This window comes from Camelus dromedarius, chromosome 8, assembly GCF_036321535.1.
Source record: "Camelus dromedarius isolate mCamDro1 chromosome 8, mCamDro1.pat, whole genome shotgun sequence".
NCBI classification, from domain to species: Eukaryota; Metazoa; Chordata; class Mammalia; order Artiodactyla; family Camelidae; genus Camelus; species Camelus dromedarius.
In genome coordinates, this window is record NC_087443.1 from 33,337,005 (window position 1) to 33,356,060 (window position 19,056).

The 19,056-nt window shown below is 50.9% G+C and overlaps 1 protein-coding gene across 7 annotated transcripts in view; it reads right to left on the reverse strand.

The window, feature by feature from the left end:
• PALD1 (phosphatase domain containing paladin 1) overlaps positions 1 to 19,056 on the reverse strand; it is a 143,770-nt gene that overhangs the window by 73,095 nt on the left and 51,619 nt on the right. For all 7 annotated transcript variants that reach the window (XM_064488092.1, XM_031461136.2, XM_031461134.2 and 4 more), the window contains 2 exons: positions 18,881 to 18,952; positions 14,449 to 14,589 (listed from right to left, as the gene is read on the reverse strand). In XM_064488092.1, coding sequence (XP_064344162.1) covers positions 14,449 to 14,589; positions 18,881 to 18,952 — 213 coding nt within the window. The remainder of the gene's footprint in view (positions 1 to 14,448; positions 14,590 to 18,880; positions 18,953 to 19,056) is intronic.

The following is a 19,056-nucleotide window of genomic DNA, read 5'->3' on the forward strand; positions in this document are numbered from 1 at the left end:
CATGGAATGAGAGGGAGAGCCACAGCACAAAGGGGAGCATATTCAGGCCCTGCCCGCAGAGATGCTCATTGTTCAGCAGAGGCAGAAGACTATCGCCAAACACCCAGAGCGGCCAGATCACAGGATGGAGGCAGGGTGGGTAGCTGGACTGGAGGCGGCGTCCAAGAGGAGGAGGTATTTGAGGTACATTAGGAAGAAGGGGCAGAATGGGAGAAGGGGAGGAATGGGTCAGAGTGAGGTGGGTTCCAGGAGACAGAGAGGGAGGGTCTTGCAGCAGCAGGGGGCCCAGAGCTAGAAAGTCCTGTCCCTACAGACAAAGAGGCCAGTGCAGGCTTCTGGTGGAAGCGAGGCTGGGTACAGCCCCACCGCTGCCACAGCAGAAAGAGTGAATGGGGGGTGGGGCTAGGATGCCTATTGTTTTAAGGATCAACCAACCAAGTGCTCAGAAAAAAGCAATTCTGTTTAGAAATTGGGCAGTGGATTAAATATATATATATATATTTTACCTAAATGCAAACTGTGGCCAATACAACACGATTCTGCCTACCTCTAAGGATGAGTATTTCATGCCGCATAGCACTGGACACTCACCACCCCATCCCTGACACTGCTCCTCAGGCTCTATCCAGAGGCCAGGAGTCTAGTTAAAAACATTTTCTTAGAAAGAAAAGGAAACCACCCACATTCCCACCAGATGAGAGCCATTTTAAACTACTTTCAATGAAATAGCTCAGAAGTAATGTCCTGTGGGCATAAAGCGCCCTCAGTGCTGGGCTTGGCCAGGGGACACAATCCCACAGCCCTCTCCTCCCCGTGCCTCTGATCCCGTGGAGACAGAGGCCTGCTGCTGCCAGAGATACCAGGGAGGATTCTGAGGAACATCTGGGGTGGATAGGCTGAGTGATTCCTTCCGAGCCCTACTGGCAAGGTAGGGTGGAATTATCTCTAAATTCAGACCACTGGGTCAAGGTGACGCCTGACACCACCCGGAAGGTTCCGTGGGCACATCCTGCCGGACTGCAGTCTGTGATTTGAGACAATGACCCATCTTCCTAGCAAAGCCCCAATTTCCTTAAAATCACCCCATGTTGGCACAGTCTGGGGCAGAGGACAGGCCAGCCACCTCCAGTGGATAAAAATAGTGGAGCTGTTTTTGAAGGGCCTGGCAGGCCAGGCTGTCATTAGCTGTGGTGCAGCGGACAAGTCTTCCTCGTCCACTGGGGACTGAGCCCTAAAATAGCCAGGGCCCAGGAAAGGTGAGCAGGGCGCTTGGCATTTCAGGCCTCTCAAGCCTCCAGTCTGCCCGGCATCAACGCAGGCCCAGCGATGCCAGCAGTGGCTTTCTTGAAGCTCTGCTCTTCACTGGGCCACCTGGGAGGGGCCCATGGAGGCAGGGCTGGAGATGTGTGTCCAGGTGTGTCCAGGCCCTACTGTACATGCCGGTGCCAGGCTGAGCACGCCACACACAGATCTGATGATCAGAATCTACTACACCCTCCCAGCAACCCCGTGAAGGAAGAGGGACATCGCGCTTTGTGATGAGGCTCAGCAAGGTTACAGAGTTCCAAGCAGGGACATGAACTCCAAAATCCCGGCTCTCCTACCACCCTAGCCCCCTCTCACCACAGTCAAGTTCAACCATCCGTGCCTGACTGTTGCTCTGTACTTTTACCCTCTCTCTTCCTCCTGCCTGGAATGCCCTCCCCTCCGCCCAGCCTGGCCGCGTTCAGCTTGTCCCTCCAGGCCCAGGACAAGCTCTCACTCTCCTGAGGCTCTGAACCATTCAGCTCAGCCCCGCCCTTCTCAGCCTCCTCTGCTCTGAACCAGTTCATTAACTATTATATTACATTCCATCCTGAGGGTTTCTAATTGCTTCTCCAAGCCATGGTTGGTCTCCCTAAGACAGCGATAAGCAAGGGGCAGGCACCAGATTAAAACCAGGTTTCCATCTCTGCCTCCCCTGAGTGTCTGACTAGGACCCGGTGTGCATGCCCGGCTGGTCGGTGGGCACTCACTCCCTAGGGCATCTCACCCTGTCTCATGCCTTCGGTGTTATTAGAACCTGGATTCCAGACTGGACCCTGGGGACTCCCACAAGTGCACCTGCACCTGGGACTCCAGACTCAGACATGTAACCGCTGCTCAGCGCCAAGGTTCAGGCTCCTCTAATTCCAAAACACGCCCCACAGGGAAGTCCGGAGCTCTCCCCAAGCCTGTCCCGCCCACAAGTTTGCCATCTTAGAGGCAACGCTAACCTTCCTGCTGCTCAGGCCCAAACCTGACGTTCCTCCTCGACCTCTCCCTTTCTTGGCCCCACATCCAGCGAATCAGGGAATCTCATCGACCTGACTTCAACACACTTTCATGGCCTGGTCAAGCTGCCTCATCTCAGAGACAGCGCCTGACTGGCCTTCCCCCACCAACCTCCCCCCATCCCTGCTGTCTGTTCTCACCACAGCACCAGCGTGACTCTGCTAGACCCTTAAGTCACTACTGGAGCCTCCCTGCTGTCCTCTCCCTGAGATCTCCACAGGAACAAGCGTGGCCTGGTGACCGCTGCCCTCCAGCTGATGTGCGGACCGGGCAGAGTGGGCCATGGACAGCCCTCAAACATGGGCAGTTTCTAAGGGACAGGCTCCCAGAGCTTGGACCCCACCCTTCTTCTCAAAGTCCAATGCCACCCCTCTCCTTGGGGGCTTCGCATGACTCCCTGCAGACTCTGAGACTTCATGCTCAGGCCTGCAGGGCAGAGGCGCCTCTAGCACAAGGAAGCTTTCCATACCTAGTCCCCAGAAGGGAGAAAACGGCCCTCAGCCCAGAGGCAGGGAACTGGTTTTCCAAAGATGTCATATGTTGATCAGCACTTTCAAAGCATGAAGGGGCTAAACCTGGCACCATGGGCTTTTCTGTGTGCTGTTCATTCATCACTGTTCACCCCCGACCAGGCTCTGGGAGTCAGTGCCAACAAGACGTGGTCCTGGTCCTCGTGCTGTCCCTGTACATACCCAGGGGGCCCACCTGGGGTCCCAACACCCCTACACTCTACTCCCACCTCACCCATACCCAGGCTGGCATTCCCCATCACCCTTCAAGGCAGGTAGGGCAAAAGCAGTGACCCCAGGTAACATGTGGAAAAGCAGAGACCCAGACAAGTCAGAGCAATCTGCCCAAGGCTGCGCCGGAAGTTACTAGCAGGGCCAGAGCTAGAACCCAGGTTTCCAACCTCCCGGACCCAGGGCTCTTGCTGGAGAAGCGCGCCCTCTCCTGGAGACCAACAATGTAGACAAAGAACCAGAAGGTACAGCCAAGGTAGGGGGCACGTTTCCTATTTAATTACACAATGACTTTTCAATCTTTCCCCTTCCATCCACTCCCAGGGAGACCTCTATGGAGCCCTACTTGTACCAGGCAGGGTCTGAGTCAGGGCTTTAGAGATGAGTCCTGGCACGTGGACCAGAGATGACCAGCAGAAAGAGGCAGCTCTGGTGACAGCCACAACCCAACAATGACAGCAGTTAGCATAGAGGCAGGGTCTCAGGAGATGGAGAGCATGCCAGGGGAATCAGGGGTGGGGGGCAGATGCTGGGGTTGAGATCTAAACGCCTCCCAAATCACTGAAAATTCCAAACCCGATGTGCACACTCAGCAGCCCTGCCTGGCACGCTGTCAGTGCTCACTGGATGGATGCTGTTGAATAAGCCAGCAAAGTCCCCCTGGAGGGCGGAAAGGGTTCCAGCTCAGCCATACGATGGGAAGGAAGTGAAAGCAAGGGAGGTCTCAGATACCGAGAACACCTGCCTCCACACACATGCTCACGCTGACACACACACACACACACACACACACACACACACACACACACACACACACACACACACACACACACACACACACACTCTCCATCTAACAAACAGCTGACCCACTGGCTCTATTTTGGGCCAGTGTGAAAGAGCCTTGGGAAGCAACCCTTTCCTTCCGTTCTATTTTGTGTGACAGCTCACAGCGTTCGAGGGCTGCTCTAATTACAGCCCTGAAAACACATTACTTACTAGAATGAAGTCTCTTGGGAGTAACTTTGGCCAAGCTAGAGTCTTGGAGAGACTGAGAGAGACCCCACCCACCTGTGTTCAGAGCCAGAGCTGTCTCTTTTTCCATTTTTCTTAAGAAGCAATCTTAGACCTTTGGGCACTGAGCTGGATCTCCATGACCTCTTAGCAACCCTGCACCAACCCAGGGCAGTGCATCCAGTAAGGGCTGGTGGCTTCCTCGCCAACCCTTTTTATTCCCCACCACAAGAGAGCTGGCCCCTGAGTCATGGCCATCGTAGTGAAGGAAAGGAATGTAGGCCGAGGAGTCGGGAGATAGGGTCTGATCCTGCCTCCAGCTGGTCACAAAACTTCGTCAGTCCTCAGTGTCTTCCTCAGTAAAATGGGTCTCATATCACCCACTCTCACCTCCTCACTACCTGCTCCGAGGACCAGAGGGGACAGAGGGAAGTTCCTAGAAAACTCAAAAAGCACTGCTCAAAGTTAAAGCACCGCAGTCTTCACAAAATACATCTCAATTTGAGAGCAAAGGACATTCTGCTTCTCTCCGCGAGGCTGCCTTCCTCTCAGACTTTCTTCAAACCCTGTCTGAAAGGACAGGTGGGAGATGCATCACGCTGTTTCAGACACAGACCACTAAGAATTAACATCACTAGCCAAGGCAAAGGAGAAGTACCCCTGGCATTAACGAATCTAACTGGACTTCCGCCAGGAGCCCTGACCTTGGTTTCTGTCACAAATATTTTCCCTTTCCAGGCGCAGCGGGAAACGACTAATTCACCAGATGGTGTCACCACTCTGGGCTGGTGGCCATCTTGGACTCCCCTCAGTCTGGGGCCCAGCCTTCTCACCTCTATCCCAACTGCATGGAGCAGCTCAGTTCAAAGGGTTTTCTCTTTTATTTTTCTTTCTGAGGCGTTGTTTTTTTTTAAATACCCTGAGCATTCTGGCCCCCTCACACACAGGCCCCGAGCCAGACTCACTGACGCTCTAGAGACTGGAGGAGGCATCACGGGCTGCAGCCCCCAGAGGCCAGGTGGCCTGAGACAGGCCTCGGCAGAGAGAGGGGCCAAGACTGCTACCCCAGGAAGGTCTGCCTCCAGGGAAAACGTGTGTGCAGCTTTGGTCCCTGCCCCTCTGTAGCCGTGACCCAAGTCCGGGATGTGTTCTTGCCCTCTGGCCACTGCCCTCCCCTGAACAGGCTGGGAATACAAGGACAGGGATCATGGCTTCCAGGTCTTATTTCCCCCACAAGGGGCTGGCGGCGAGCAGGGGAGGTGAAACTGCCTCCACCTCTGTGATTGGCAGTGTGGCTCAGTGGAGAGGGCCTGATTTGGAAGTCGGGGTCTGGGGTCTCACTCTCCTCCTGCCATCATCTGCCGGCTGCGTGCTCTCAGGAGAGCCCAGTGCCTCCCTTCCTCGGAAGCAAACATGGAGGTAATGTTACAGGCTGCCCTTCATCAGGCACAGGCACACAGCAAAGACTGAGCTGGACTGCGGATGTGAAAAGGTACAGTCTGCCTGTGGGCACCTCCCAGGCTGGTTCTGAGTTGGCCAAGGAGATGTCAGGACACATGGGGCCTGGGACCCCGGCCTCCAGCACTAGCCTCTCCCCTCATGAGCCCCTCCATCTCCCTTCTCCCAGCCCATCTCCACCCAGTTGCCAGACCCTCATCACTGACTCCAGCACCATCAGAGCCTGGAGGAACATTAGGGCTCACTGAATGCAACATCCTTCCTCTCGGCTTTAGAGAAGCATCTCCCAAACCTAATCTGAGGATGGGTAAACCCAGGGAAAAAGCAAGCACTATCCCCACCTTCCTGTCCTCACTGCACCTCGGGAAGTCTCTTTCTGGAAGTACTGTAGAGGGAGTGAGAGAGCCGGTATATCACCATGTTGCAAACCCCCAATGAAATAAGGAATCTGGGAGACGAGCACTGGTGTCTGACAGGTCACAGGAGAGACCACAGGACCTTCTTGCCCCCCATGGCAGCATATGGCACCACCCGTGACATGCTGGCCAAAAACCAAGCCAAATCTGATCAAGTCTCTGCTCTACCCGTTTACAGGGAGCACTGGGACTCCAACACAGGCTCAACTAAACCCGGGGTACAATCAGCACAGCCCAGACTGCAGGGTGCCGGGAAGACAGCCCGGTCACCTCTTCACATCCACTCCAGCTGAGGAAAGGAGGAGAAGTGTTCTAGATTCAAAGACCTAAGGGCCTCATCGGCCAAATGCCATCTGTGGATCAGGTCTGGGTCATGATCCAACTGCAGAACGCCTTTGAGATCAGTGAGAAAATATAAACACTGACCAGGTATTGGACAGTAAGAAGTCACTGCTGTTTGAGGCATGATAATGGTGTTATGATCTTTTTTAAAAGACTCCCCCTTCTTTAAGGTATGTGCTGAAATATTTACAGAGGAAATTATATGAGGTCTGGGACTTGCTTCAAAATAATCCAGTGGGGTGGCTGGAGGGACTTTAGATGAAATAAGACTGGTCCTGATTACTGAAGCTGGGAGGTGGGCACACAAGGATTCTTGAAATTATTCTCTCTACTTTAAAACTTCGTTTGAAATTTTCCAAATAAATAAAAAAAAAGTTCCTACTTTTCAGCTTTGTCAATAATCCTACTTCCAAGAATCAGCCTACAGAAATATGCCACACAGCATGCACTGTGAGGTTCTCTGTACCATCATCTGCCCAGAGAACGACAGGAAGTAATCCAACAGGACACCTCCACAGGAAGGGCAGGTGACACCAGGGTGCATCCACTCAGCCACGTACTATGCTGATATTACACGTGATGACGTAAAGGCTAAAGTGTCCATGAGCTAAAACTACTTATCAATGAGCCTCTCTCCTCGTTTTACTAGAATGTAAGCTCAGTGAAGCTTCACTCACTGGTCCATCCCCAGTCACAAGGCAGGCGCTCACTAAGCATGTGCAGGCTGAGCACGTGTTTAAAGGCCACAACATCATCCGGGTGAACAGGAGGGCAGCCTGTGTGTGCACTGCGACCACACCTGTGAGAAGAAACACATGCACGTGCACCAAGACCAGAGAGAGGCAACGCTGAAACCATCGCTGGATGACCGGGCAGTGGTCTAATATCAATTCCGTAACCACACACAAGCTACGACCAGTCCTCATTGCTGTGGTAGGACCTCGCCGTGTGGGTGGAGACTTACGCACACCCTGAGCCCTCCTTGCTGAGCCACGTAGAGCCATGACCCCCACATTTCTCCCGCTTGTCTCCACCGAGGGCCCTGAAACACTTTTATTGCTGGCGGAAACGCACACATCAATTTCCAGGAGCTGTTTTCTTAATTGCTTATAACAGTGTAAACTGACTGCTGGACCTGGCAGGGGCCACGGTACATATGGTTTGGGGGACCTGGGGGTGCAGGGCAGGAAGCCGAGGAGCCACGTGCTGCTGACAGTCTCAGAATCCCAAGGCTGCGGGCTCCTGGGGGAACCTTCCAATGGGCAGAAGGTAGACTGGACCTGGAACGCTCCCAGGCAAACGGAGCCTCTGTGGGTGACACATCCCTACCTGAGCCTGGGCTCAGGTACCTTCCCATTCAGAGGTTCTAGGGGTCCAGCCAGGCAAACAAGCGTCTCCTGCACATGCAGCACGGGGCCCACTCTGCGCAGACAACAGCAGGCCCCACCGCAGATCGCCTGGGGACTTCAGATTTGAAGCCAGAGGGCGGGGGTCTAAATTAAGAGCAAGATCCCAGGGGTGAGACATGGCTGCCAATTTCCAGAGGAGGCAGTCCGTCAGAGGGGAAGAGGAGAGGAAGCAGCTGCCTTCTGGAGCCTCAGCAAGGCCCCCACGGCTCACTAGGGCAAAACGGACTGAGACCAGGGCGACGCAGTCAGGGGAAGGGCTCAGGGCTGGGCGTGAGAACCTCCGCCTCTCATTCCTGCTCTGCCATCGACTCACGTGGGGCCCTGGGCAGCCTGCCCCCCTGCTCACCTATAACAGAGGGGTCAGATGCTCTCTACGTCCCTTTGACACTAAAATCTAAGAGTCTGTTCGGGAAGGAGAACACTCTACCCTACAATGATCCTTGGGGGCCTCCCACTTTTTGAGCATTTACTGTGCACCAGCCAAGCCCTGTGCTTCCAGTCCCCTCTGTCCTTCCCATGCACAGCCCAGCCAGGAAGCAGCATTAGTCCAGCCTGGCAGGTGGAGACACAGGCGGTCAGAGAGGAGGAAGATGGCCCTGTTGGGACCCAGCTCCTTCTAACCCCCACACCCTTGTTCCTTCTGCCCACCAACACAGGATAATCCAACCTGCTTCCCTCCCACCTACACAGGGATTGACACTGGGCCTGGTCGATCATAATTAAGTCCATTCCAGGGTCTATACACACTGAAGGCTGGCCAGATGCACCTTCAAATCTGAAGGCAGCTGGGACAGCTCAGATCACCCTGACCCAGCCTGACTGGGGCGAGCACAGGGTTACCGTGGAGGAGGCATTTCTGCCTTTCTGACTAAAATAAACAGTGGCTTTGTCACCAAAAGCTGCAATTCCCAAATCTAGGTCCACAATCAGTTTCACAAGTCCACAGGAATTTAGATATATAAATCTTCTCAAGGACTGTCCTCTGTTCCGAGAACACCCACTCTACTTTTCTGGTACTAAAATATCCTTTCTTTTATGAAATGCCAACCATGTTAGATGGTAGTTGGGTTTTTAATTTTTGCTTCTTTCCTTCCTTCCTTCCTTTCAAATGGACACATTTAACAAGGTTATATATTGGCAACCCTAGAAAGGTCTTTCCCTTTGTTTAAACTGGTCTGTGAAAGCCCAACTAGGAACAAGGTCGCTTTTGGTTCTTTCTTTGTTCTCTAACTGCACTTCCAGGCATCAATGATTAGATGACCTCTGAGATTAGTGTCCTTGTAAGAAAAGATACGAGAGCCCCCTCCCAGCTTTCCTCCCTCCCCCTTCTCTGTACACACACACACAGCCAGGCCATGTGAGGACATGGTGAGAAGGCGGCTGTATGCAAGCCAGGATGAGAGCTCTCACTAGAACTCAATCGGCCAGAACCTTGATCTTGGACTTGTCAGCCTTCAGAACTGTGAGAAAATAAATTTCTGTTGGTTAAGCCTTGCAGTCTGTGGTACGCTGTTACATCAGCCCAAGCTGACAGATACACTTGGTGATACTCCACCCTCCCTCTCTAGGCTTCCGTTTCCCCACTGGAAAAGTGAGAGGGTAACATCCACGAGGCCAATATTACCCTACTGCCAAACCAAACAAACACATCACAAGAAAAGAAAACCCCAGATCCCATAGCTCTTATGAATTTGATGCAAAAATCCTCAACAAACCAAATGCAGCAATACAGAAAGAAGAATATACACCGTGACCACGCAGGATTATCCCAGGAATGCAAGCTTGGTTCAACATCCAAAAATCAATGCAAATAATATACTGCACCAACAGGAAAAAAGGTCAAAAAGCATAGAGCATCTCAATGGACAGAGAAATAAGCATTTGACAATATTTAACATCTCCTTATTATAAAACACACTCAATAAAATAAGAATGGGGTGGGGGGGCTTCCTCAACCTGATAAAAGATATCTGTGAAAAAACCACAGCTGACGTGACACTTAATGGTGAAAGACTGAAAGCTCTCTTACGATCAGGAACAAGACAAAGATGTCTCTCTTGCCACTTCGATTCCACATTGTACAGGAAGATCTTGCCAGGGTAGCCAGACAAGAAAGTTAAGTAAAAGGCATCCAGAGTGAAAAGAAAAAAATACAACATCTCTATCTGCAAATGACATGATCCTGTATATAGAAAATTCTAAGGAATTCACTAAAAAAAAAAAAAAGTATTAGAATAAATGAATCCTGCAAGGTTGTAAGATGGAAAATCAATATACAAGTATCAGTTGTATTTCTACACAACGAACAAACTAAAAAATGAAATTAAGAAATCAATTCCATTCATAGTAGCATAAAAATAATAAAACACTTGAAAACAAATTTAACAAAAGAAGTACAATACTTACACTCCAGAAACTATAAAACATCGTGTAAGAAATTAAAGAAGACCTCAATAAATGGCAAGGTATCTCATTTTCATGGATCAGAAGAGTGACTATTGTTAAGACAGCAATACTCCCCAAACTGATTCAACACAATCCCTATAAAAATCTCAGCTGGCTTCTTTGCAGAAACTGACAAGCTGATCCTAAAATTCATATGAAAATGCAAGGGACCCAGAATAACCAAAAAAAAAAAAAATTCTTAATATTGGATTTTTTTTTTTTGAGATGAGGAAGGAGATAATTAAATTTGCTCATTTATTTACTTTTTTTTTTTTTAGAGGAGGTACTGGGGATTGAACCCAGGACCTCATGCATGCTAAGCATGCACTCTACCACTTTGAGCTATACCCTCTCCCCACAAAAAAAAAAAATTCTGAAAAAGAAAATCATAGTTAGCAAACTCACACTTCCTAATCTCAAAACTTAACCACAAAGCTACAGTAATTGAAACAGTATGAACTGTCATAGGACAGACAAATAGATAAGTGGAATAGAATTGAGAGTCTAGAAATAAACCTTCACATTTATAGTCAATTGATCTTTTTTAAGGGTGTCAAGATAATTCAAGGAGGAAAGAACCATCTTTTCAACAAATGGTGCTAGGACAACTGGATATCTACATGCAAGAGAATGAAATTAAATCTCTATCTCACACCATATATAAAAATTAAGTCAAAATTGATCAAAGACTAAATGTAAGAGTTGTAGCTATAAAACTCCTAGAAGAAAACAGGGGTAAATCCTTAAGATTAAGCACGACACTGCAAGCACAAGCAACAAAAGAAAAAACTGATCAATTGGACATGGTCAAAATTTAAAAACTGCATGCTTCAAAGGACATCATCAAGAAAGTGAAGACAATCCAAAGAATACAAGAAAAGTTCTGCAAAGCGTATATCCGGTATGTATTTAGAGTATGTAATATTTAGAACACAAAAAGAACTATATATAGCTCAATTAAAAAAAGATAGAAAACCAAGTGAAAAATGGGCAATGGATCTGAAAAAACAAATCTCCAAGAAAGATATACAAATAGCCAAAAAGCTCATGAAAAAATGCTCAACATCACTAGTCATAAGGGAAATGCAAATCAAAACCATCATGAAATATCACTTCACACCCAGTAGGATGGCTACAATCAAAAAGGACAATCACCAGTGTTGGTGAGGATGTGGAGAAACTGAAACCTTCACACACTGCTGATGGGAATGTAGAATGGTGTAGTCTGGCAGTTCCCCAAAAGATTATGTGACCCAGCAATTCCACTTCTATGTATATAATGTCCACATAAAAACTTGTACATGAATGCTCATAAGATTATATTCATAATAGCTAAAAAGTGGAAACAATTCAATGTCCATCAACTGATGATTAGATGAACAAAATGTGAAATACAGTAAAATAGTATTCAGTCATAAAAAGGAATGAAATATTAATACATGCTACAGTGTGGATAAACCTCAAAAATACTACTCTAAGTGAAAGAAGCCAGTCACAAAGGACCAAATATTGTATAATTCCATTTATATGAAATGCCCAAAATAGGCAGGTCCCCAGAGACAGAAAATAGACTGGTGGGTGCCCGGGGCTGGGGGAAGGGGGAAATGGGGAATGACCACTAATGGGCAGGAGGTTTCTTTCTGGGGTGATGAAAATGTTCTAAACTTGATTGTGGTGATGATGATTTACACAACTCTGTGAATGTACTAAAAACCATTGACTTGCACACTTTAAATATGTGAATTGTGTGTTGTGTGAGTTCTATCTCTGTAAAGCTGTTATACCAAGGGAGAGCAAGAAGGCAAGACACTACAGCGGGAGATCCCTGATGTGGTCCTTGCCCTGCATCAGCATTAATCCAGGAGCTTGCTAGACACTCAGACCTTCAGAATCAAAAGCTCAGGGTGGGCCCAGCAACATGCATTTTAACAAGTCCTCCAGGTGACCCTAACCTCACTAAACTTGGGGACCCCTGCTTAGAGTATGTGGCTCTCAACCTTGACTGCACTTTGGAATCACTTAAGGAACTTTAAAAGACCCATGCCCTGGTTCCCCAGCAGGCCAACTAAATCAGAATCTCTGGGGATGGAGCTCAGGCACTGGTCTGATTTAAAGCTCCCAGGTGAATCTCTTGTGCAGCTAGGGTGAGAAGAACTGGATTAGAGGGTGTCTCAGGCCCCTCTGCTCTTCAGCTCTTCTGCGAGTTTGGCCCAAGCTCAGCTCACTGGGGCCACCTGGTGGCCACATTGGGGAATGACTCCACATCTTGCTTCTGCCGGGACCCTCACCCCAACTCCCCCCATCACCAGCACCAGGAAGCCCGGGGATAGGGCTCAGGGATTCCCATCCTCTCACTGCAGAGGTCAGCACCATCCTGGCCTTTGGAATGGAAGGGGAGTCCTGGTTAGCAGGGGGTGAGAATCCTCTGCTGGCTCTGCTTCCTCCTTCCTCATTAAAACACCCCACAACCCCAAAGGCAGCCAGAGCATCTACCACTAGACACAGCCCCAACCATACCACCCTTCCCTCCCACTGCCAGCAGGAAAAGCCAACTCACCCATCCAGCCTCAGCTCTGACAGCTTCCAACACAACTGTGTTTGCGGGCACCAAAGCACCTTGACTGCCTCTGAACTCACTTCACTTTTTGGCCTCGCGGCCTCTGCCCATGTAGCCCCTCCTGCCTGAAGTGCCTTCCCTGGCTCTCATTACACTGGGATTGTTCAAGGCCAGTTCTGTGGGACTCTCCTCTCTCCCCGTGGCTCACGTCCTCCTGATGCTCCCTGCTGCACCCTCTGTGCCCCACAATGAACGTCCACGGCTGCAGAGCTGAGGAGGGGAGGGCCTATCCGCTGGTGGGGAGGGGGATACCTGGTTGGCTGAAGGCAATGGAGAGCCAGCAGGGCTGAAGGGAGGGGATGTGGAGAGGGGGACACTGACAGGGGGGCCTGTGGTGCTCTGAAGCAGGGCTAGACATCCCTTTTCAACCACTTGGGCCTCCTGCTACAGCAAGAACTGGAAGCCTCAGTTCTCTGCCCTCTCCGTGTCCTTTGAAAGCAGGAGAAGCCCAGGCTTTCAGTTCACTGCTGCCACCTGGCGGCAGCATACGAGACCACCATGAACGAGACCCAAAGGCAGCTCCAAAGGGATACAATGGAGCTGCTGGCCCTGGGGAAAACTAGTCTATCTTATGCAGCTCAGCAAAGTCCACTTTCTGGAACCTTAACTACTTTCCCCACCCCAAATTCAGCAGCCCTTCCAACTGATCTCTGGCCTTGCGCATAGCCTGACCCCAAGTGGCCCACCTCCAGGGAAACTCTTTTTCCCAATCATGGTCTGATCTGTGGCCCAGAGCAAAGGTTGGCGTGGATCAGCCATCACAGTGTGCGCCCGGTGCAGGCGGACCATGGGGCTGGCTTGCAGCTGCCCCTTCTCGGCAGGGACCACAGGCAGAAGCTGACCTCGGCGACTGCTGACTAGAAGCAGTGAGCACAAGGTCGGCACCCACAGTGGGGATCACTCACTACAGGCACAGCCTTCCTGAAGCCCCTCACTCCCCCCACAGCTGCCCCCTCCTGCTCCAGCTCCCTCCTGTGCCCCAGCAGCCAATCAGATTCCCTGGGTCAGAGAAGAACAGAACTAGGCAGGTCAGTGTGTCTCACACAGAGATCGGAGGCCACCACATCCCATGCTCCGAGCAGCCCAGCGGGTTACAGGACTGGGCCAGCCATGTGTGACAGAGTGCTGGGTACCACAGCCAACTGGAGGACATGTTTTTTACAGATAGGCTAAAACTCTGAATTTTTGTATGAAATCTAGACTTTTATAGAAAACTTCTGATTTTTATAATTAAATGCCCAGTCCCTCAGGCAGCATCACCTGTTAAAGCACTGAACTGCTTCCCTGCCGGGTATTACACAGCCACTCTCCAGGGCCACAGAGTGGTCCCATCTACCAACCTGACCCCTGCCCAGGGCCTCCAGGGCCCTCCATGGCCCAGACACTGGAAGGTTAATGACTGGCACCACAGGACCTAGGACAGGGTGCCCTTCTGACTGGACACACCCTTGACAGGCCCCAGAGTCGCAGCAGCTGTTAAACACTCCCAACATCACAGCTGCACACACCCCGCCCAGCACCCCAGAATCTCACCTGGGCAAGTTGCAGTTGGGCATGTTTCCATTTCAAGGATCACCTCCACTCCCAGAAGGTGGAGAAGTGACTGAGAGCCCCTGCGGGTCCCCTGGGACCCCTAGCCCCTCACACCCCGTCGGCCCCGACCTGGGCCGCGCACTCGGGCCGGGGCTGGGGCTCACCTGGCGGTAGGTGCAGATGATGATCTCCCGCAGGTGGTAGTGCATGGGCGTCATAGTCTCACTGACCGTGTCCAGTGCCGCGTCCACCTCCTTCTTCACACTGTGCCCATCAGGCAGCAGCTGCACCACCTTCATCACCACCTGGGGCCAGAGGAGGGGGGATAAGCAGAGCCCCAGGGTGGGCAGGGGGGCCTCCAGCCCCAGCAACCGGCTCACCGGCACCAAGGGCACACCGGCCTCAGGGCCCAGGCCCTGACCGCCCCTCAGTTCTCAGAGGGGTGTTCCTGGGTATCTCTGAGGCCAGGGCTCCCAAGGTGCTTATTTGTCTAAGCAGTATGAACCTTGCTCCAAACAAAACCTTACCCAGGAATCTAATCTATAAAATAGAGAGTTGTCATGTCACTGGGGCTGGTGGGGTGAGGAGAGGGTGTATGATAAGCCTATGTGGGGGTCCTGCTGGCTCTCCCTCTGCTTGCAGCAGCCCCCAGGCCCCTCACAGACTCCTGGCTATGAGGAACCCAGCGAGGACACCACACCACTCCGACTCTGTCTACCCTGCCCCCCACGGCCAGCACAATCCAGGCCTCCATCACCTGCAGTGGCCCTGCCTCCTCCCCTCCCTGGTAGCCGGAGAGATTTTACTGAAGTATAAATGTGAGCATGTCCCACTTGTATAATTCCCGGGCTTCAATCTCCTTCTGGTTCCCCTGCACTCAACACAGAAACCGAAAGGTCGGGAATGGGGAGGGTATAGCTCAGTGATAGAGTGCATGCCTAGCATGCATGGGGTTCAATCCCCAGTACCCCCATTTAAAATAAATAAATCAACAAACAAACCTAATTAACCCCCCAAAAACAAACAAAACCCCGAAAAGTCTATAAGGTCCAGCACCACCTGACCCCACTGGCCTCCCAGCCTCACTCATAACTCCTCCCAAGGCTTCAGTGCCTCCCTGGAATCCCTCGATTACCCGCCAACAGCCCACACAGTCGGTCAGTGGATGAGAAGCTCCCGGATCCCTGAGCACAAGGGCTTTCCACCCAGGAAGCACCCAGCCGCCAACAATGCTGAATGAAAGACAAAACCCAGCCTAACTCAGCTCTTCTCACAATCTGGCTGCCACGTGCACACATGGCCAGAATCCCCTCCCCAAGACTGGGTCCTGGTGGGAGGGTGGCTGGAAGGGCTCTCCTTCACCCCTGCATTTCTCAGAAGGAACTGGCCCAGAGCAAGCATACTGGCAGGGGTGGAGCTACAGCCCAGTGGAAGAAGAGGACCCATCGCCTGGGAGGACCCTCGGTTAATATGGCTCAGGCCACACTCTGGTCCTGAGTTCTGCCATGGACATCTCTCTGGAGAGGAGGACGGCCCACAGGCAGGTCCCCAGGCACAGGGCTGCAGCTTCTTCAAACGCAATGAACCAAACTCCTAGCCTCTGCCCCTAAATTGCTCCTCCCCTTGAACTCTTCATCTCCTTGGCTGTCACTAGCACCAGCCAGAAACCCGAGGTCATCCTGGGTGTCTTCCCTCTTTGCCCTACAACCAATGGTCCCCAAGACCAACCAGTGGGGACTGGGCTTCTCCTGTTCACCAGGCAGCCCCCTCCTCACTCAGGCCCCAGGCTCTCCTCTCCACTCCCCCATCCACACACTGGCCGTCCAGAATTAGAGTCTGATCATGACCTCCCTTATTTCCATGCTGGCCGCAAGCTTAAGGTCAAACATAGTGTGGCCCCCACCAGGGTCCTTACAATCAGGGACCCCCACCTCAGCCCTGCTTCCTTTCATTCTGGCCAACCACAGCCTTCTACAGCTCCTGCCCTTTCCAGACTCCCTCCTTTGCACACTTGATCCCCTCTGCACACTACCCCTCCTCCCTCAGCAGACTCATTCATCTTTCTAAAATGCACTCAAATGTTACTTCCTCCACGAAGCCCTCTTGGGCTCCCTCAGTTGCACTTTCAGCCCTCAGAACCAGGTCTATCTCAGCCCTCTTCACACTCTACTGAATGTTCCTCACTGGACTAGGTTCACTAGGCCGGAATTAATCATGAATGAAGCTGGTCTGGGCATGAGAAGGTCTTGGGGTGGGTGAGGATGCGGGCATAGGGGGGTCTTTGGGCCACGTCATGTAACTCTGGAACACAGATTCTGAGGTCTACCACCTGGCTTGTGCCCTGACCCCACCACCTCTCTGACATGGTTCTAGGGTAATGAGCTTGGCTCCCCATGCCTCAGTTTCCTCATCTGTCAATGAGGAGTAAGGACACCTAACTCTTGAGGGCCGTGAAGGGTGAATAAGGGAGCGCACAGAGGTCCCAGCACAGGGCTGGGTGTGAGAAAGGAGAGCTCAACTGTCACATCTGAGGGACTGACATGAAGACTAGGAATTCAACTTGGAAATAAACCCCCATGTACACAAATGAGCTTTGCCAAACCATTGAATGGGGAAAGGATATTCTTTCCAGCAAGTGGTGCTGGGAAAACTGGATATCCACATGCAAAAGAATGAACCTAGACCCTGACCCTATTCCATGTACAAAAATTAATTCAAAATGGATCAAAGATCTAAACGTTAAGAGCCAAAACCATAAAATTCTTAGAAGAAAACACAGAAGAAAAGCCTCACAACATTGTATTTAGCAATAACCTCTTGCATATGACACCAAAAGCACAGGAAACAAGAAAAAAAATCAACAAATTGACTTGAATTTCATCAAAATTAAAAGTCTTTTGCATGAGGGGAGACTACCAATAGAGTAAAAAGGCAACCCACAGAACTACCGCATATCTGATAAGGGATTGACATTCAGAATATATGAAGAGTTCCTACAACTCAACAACAATAAACAACCCAAATCAAAAATGGGGAAAGAAGTCAAATGGACGTTTCTCCAAAGAAGCTACACAAATGGCTATAAAACACAGGAAATAATGCTCAACATCACTAGTCACTGGAGAAACACAAATCAAAACCAGAGTGAGTTATCACTTCACACCCACTAGGAAGGCTATTATCCAAAAAAACACAAAAAGCAAAAAAACACTACAGAAAGTGCTGGCAAGAAGAATGTGCAGAAATTGGAACCCTTGTGCTTTGTTGGTGGGAATGTATATGGTGCAGCTGCTATGGAAAATAATATGGCAGTTCCTCAAAAATTAAACAGAGAATTACTAATTGATCCAGCAATTCCACTTCTGAAGTTGAAAGCAGAGACTCAAACAGATGGTGTACACCCATATCACAGCAAATCATAGCTATCACTGCAGCACTGTGCACAACAGCCAAAAGGTGACGACCACCCAAGTGTCCACGGACAGATGAATGGGTAAATAAAGCGTGGTCAATACTTACAAGAGAATATTATTCAGTCTTTTAAAAAAGGAAACTCTGGTATATACTCAACATGGACGCACCTTGAAGGTACTATGCTAGGTGGAATAAGCCAGTCACACAGGGAAAATACTGTATGATTCTACTTGTATGAGGTATGTAAAATAGTCACATTCATAGAGACAGAAAGTAGAAGGGTGGTTTTCAAGGGCTGGGGGAGGAAAGATGAGGAGTTGGTGTTTAACGGGTACTGTCCATTTGGCCTGAGGAAACAGTTCTGGAGAGAGAGATGGTGGTGATGGTTGCACAATAATGTGAATGTACTTAATGCCACAGAACTTACACTGAAAAATGATTAAAGTGGTAAATTTTACATTATGTGTAATAAATTAAAAAAATGAAAATCATCAGTGAATCAGCCAGGAAAAGGAGGAGAGATGTGGTCCAAGGAGAGGGAAAAGCAGACACAAAGGCCCAGAAGATGAAAGAACCTGGCGAATCTGAGGAGCCGCATGGAGGCAGAGGGGTAGGACAGGGAGCCACAAGGAGAGGCTGGAAAGGCAGATGGGAGCCAACCATACTCAACGCCGACATCAGGCAGCCATGCGCCAGCTCTGAGTCCCACTTTTCCCATCTGGAAGACGGGACATAGCCACCTAGTTGCAGATGTCAGGAAAGATGACGTAGCAGGTGTGCAACACATGAAATGTTAGCATTGTCTGTCCAGTGCCCTGAACTGATATGGGGGTGGGGTGGGGCAGGCCAGGGCCCTGCACCAAGGTCAACAACCACAGTTGGCTCCCAGGTGCCCGTGAGGTGGTTGTCAATGTGACTCAGACAAGATGGTGGCCAGTGGCCCCTAGGGCACACAGCAGCCCAGCAGCAGGGCCAGGAAGAGTCAGGGGATCCAGCCCCCACCTCCTTAATGACCACCTGCCAGGGCCCAGAGCCAGGCTACCCTGCACCTTGGCTTGCTCATCTGTGACCTGGGAACTGATATGATGAAGGAGAAGAGCCCCGAAGATCCCACCAGACCTGGCAGTGAGACCCGCCCTCTCCCCTTTGCCAGGTGTCCCCTGGGGGCCCTATGGGGCTCACCTCAAACTCGCCCTTGGTGAACTTGGCATCAGGCACACTCACGAGCTCCTCCTCGCCCACATCAGGGAAGCCCTGTAGGGAGGACAGCTGTTGGGACTGGGAGCACTCCTCCCAGACTGCACCCCTCCCCACGCCCACAGCCTCGGCCAGGGGTCTGCCAGCCCCACTCGCCGTCT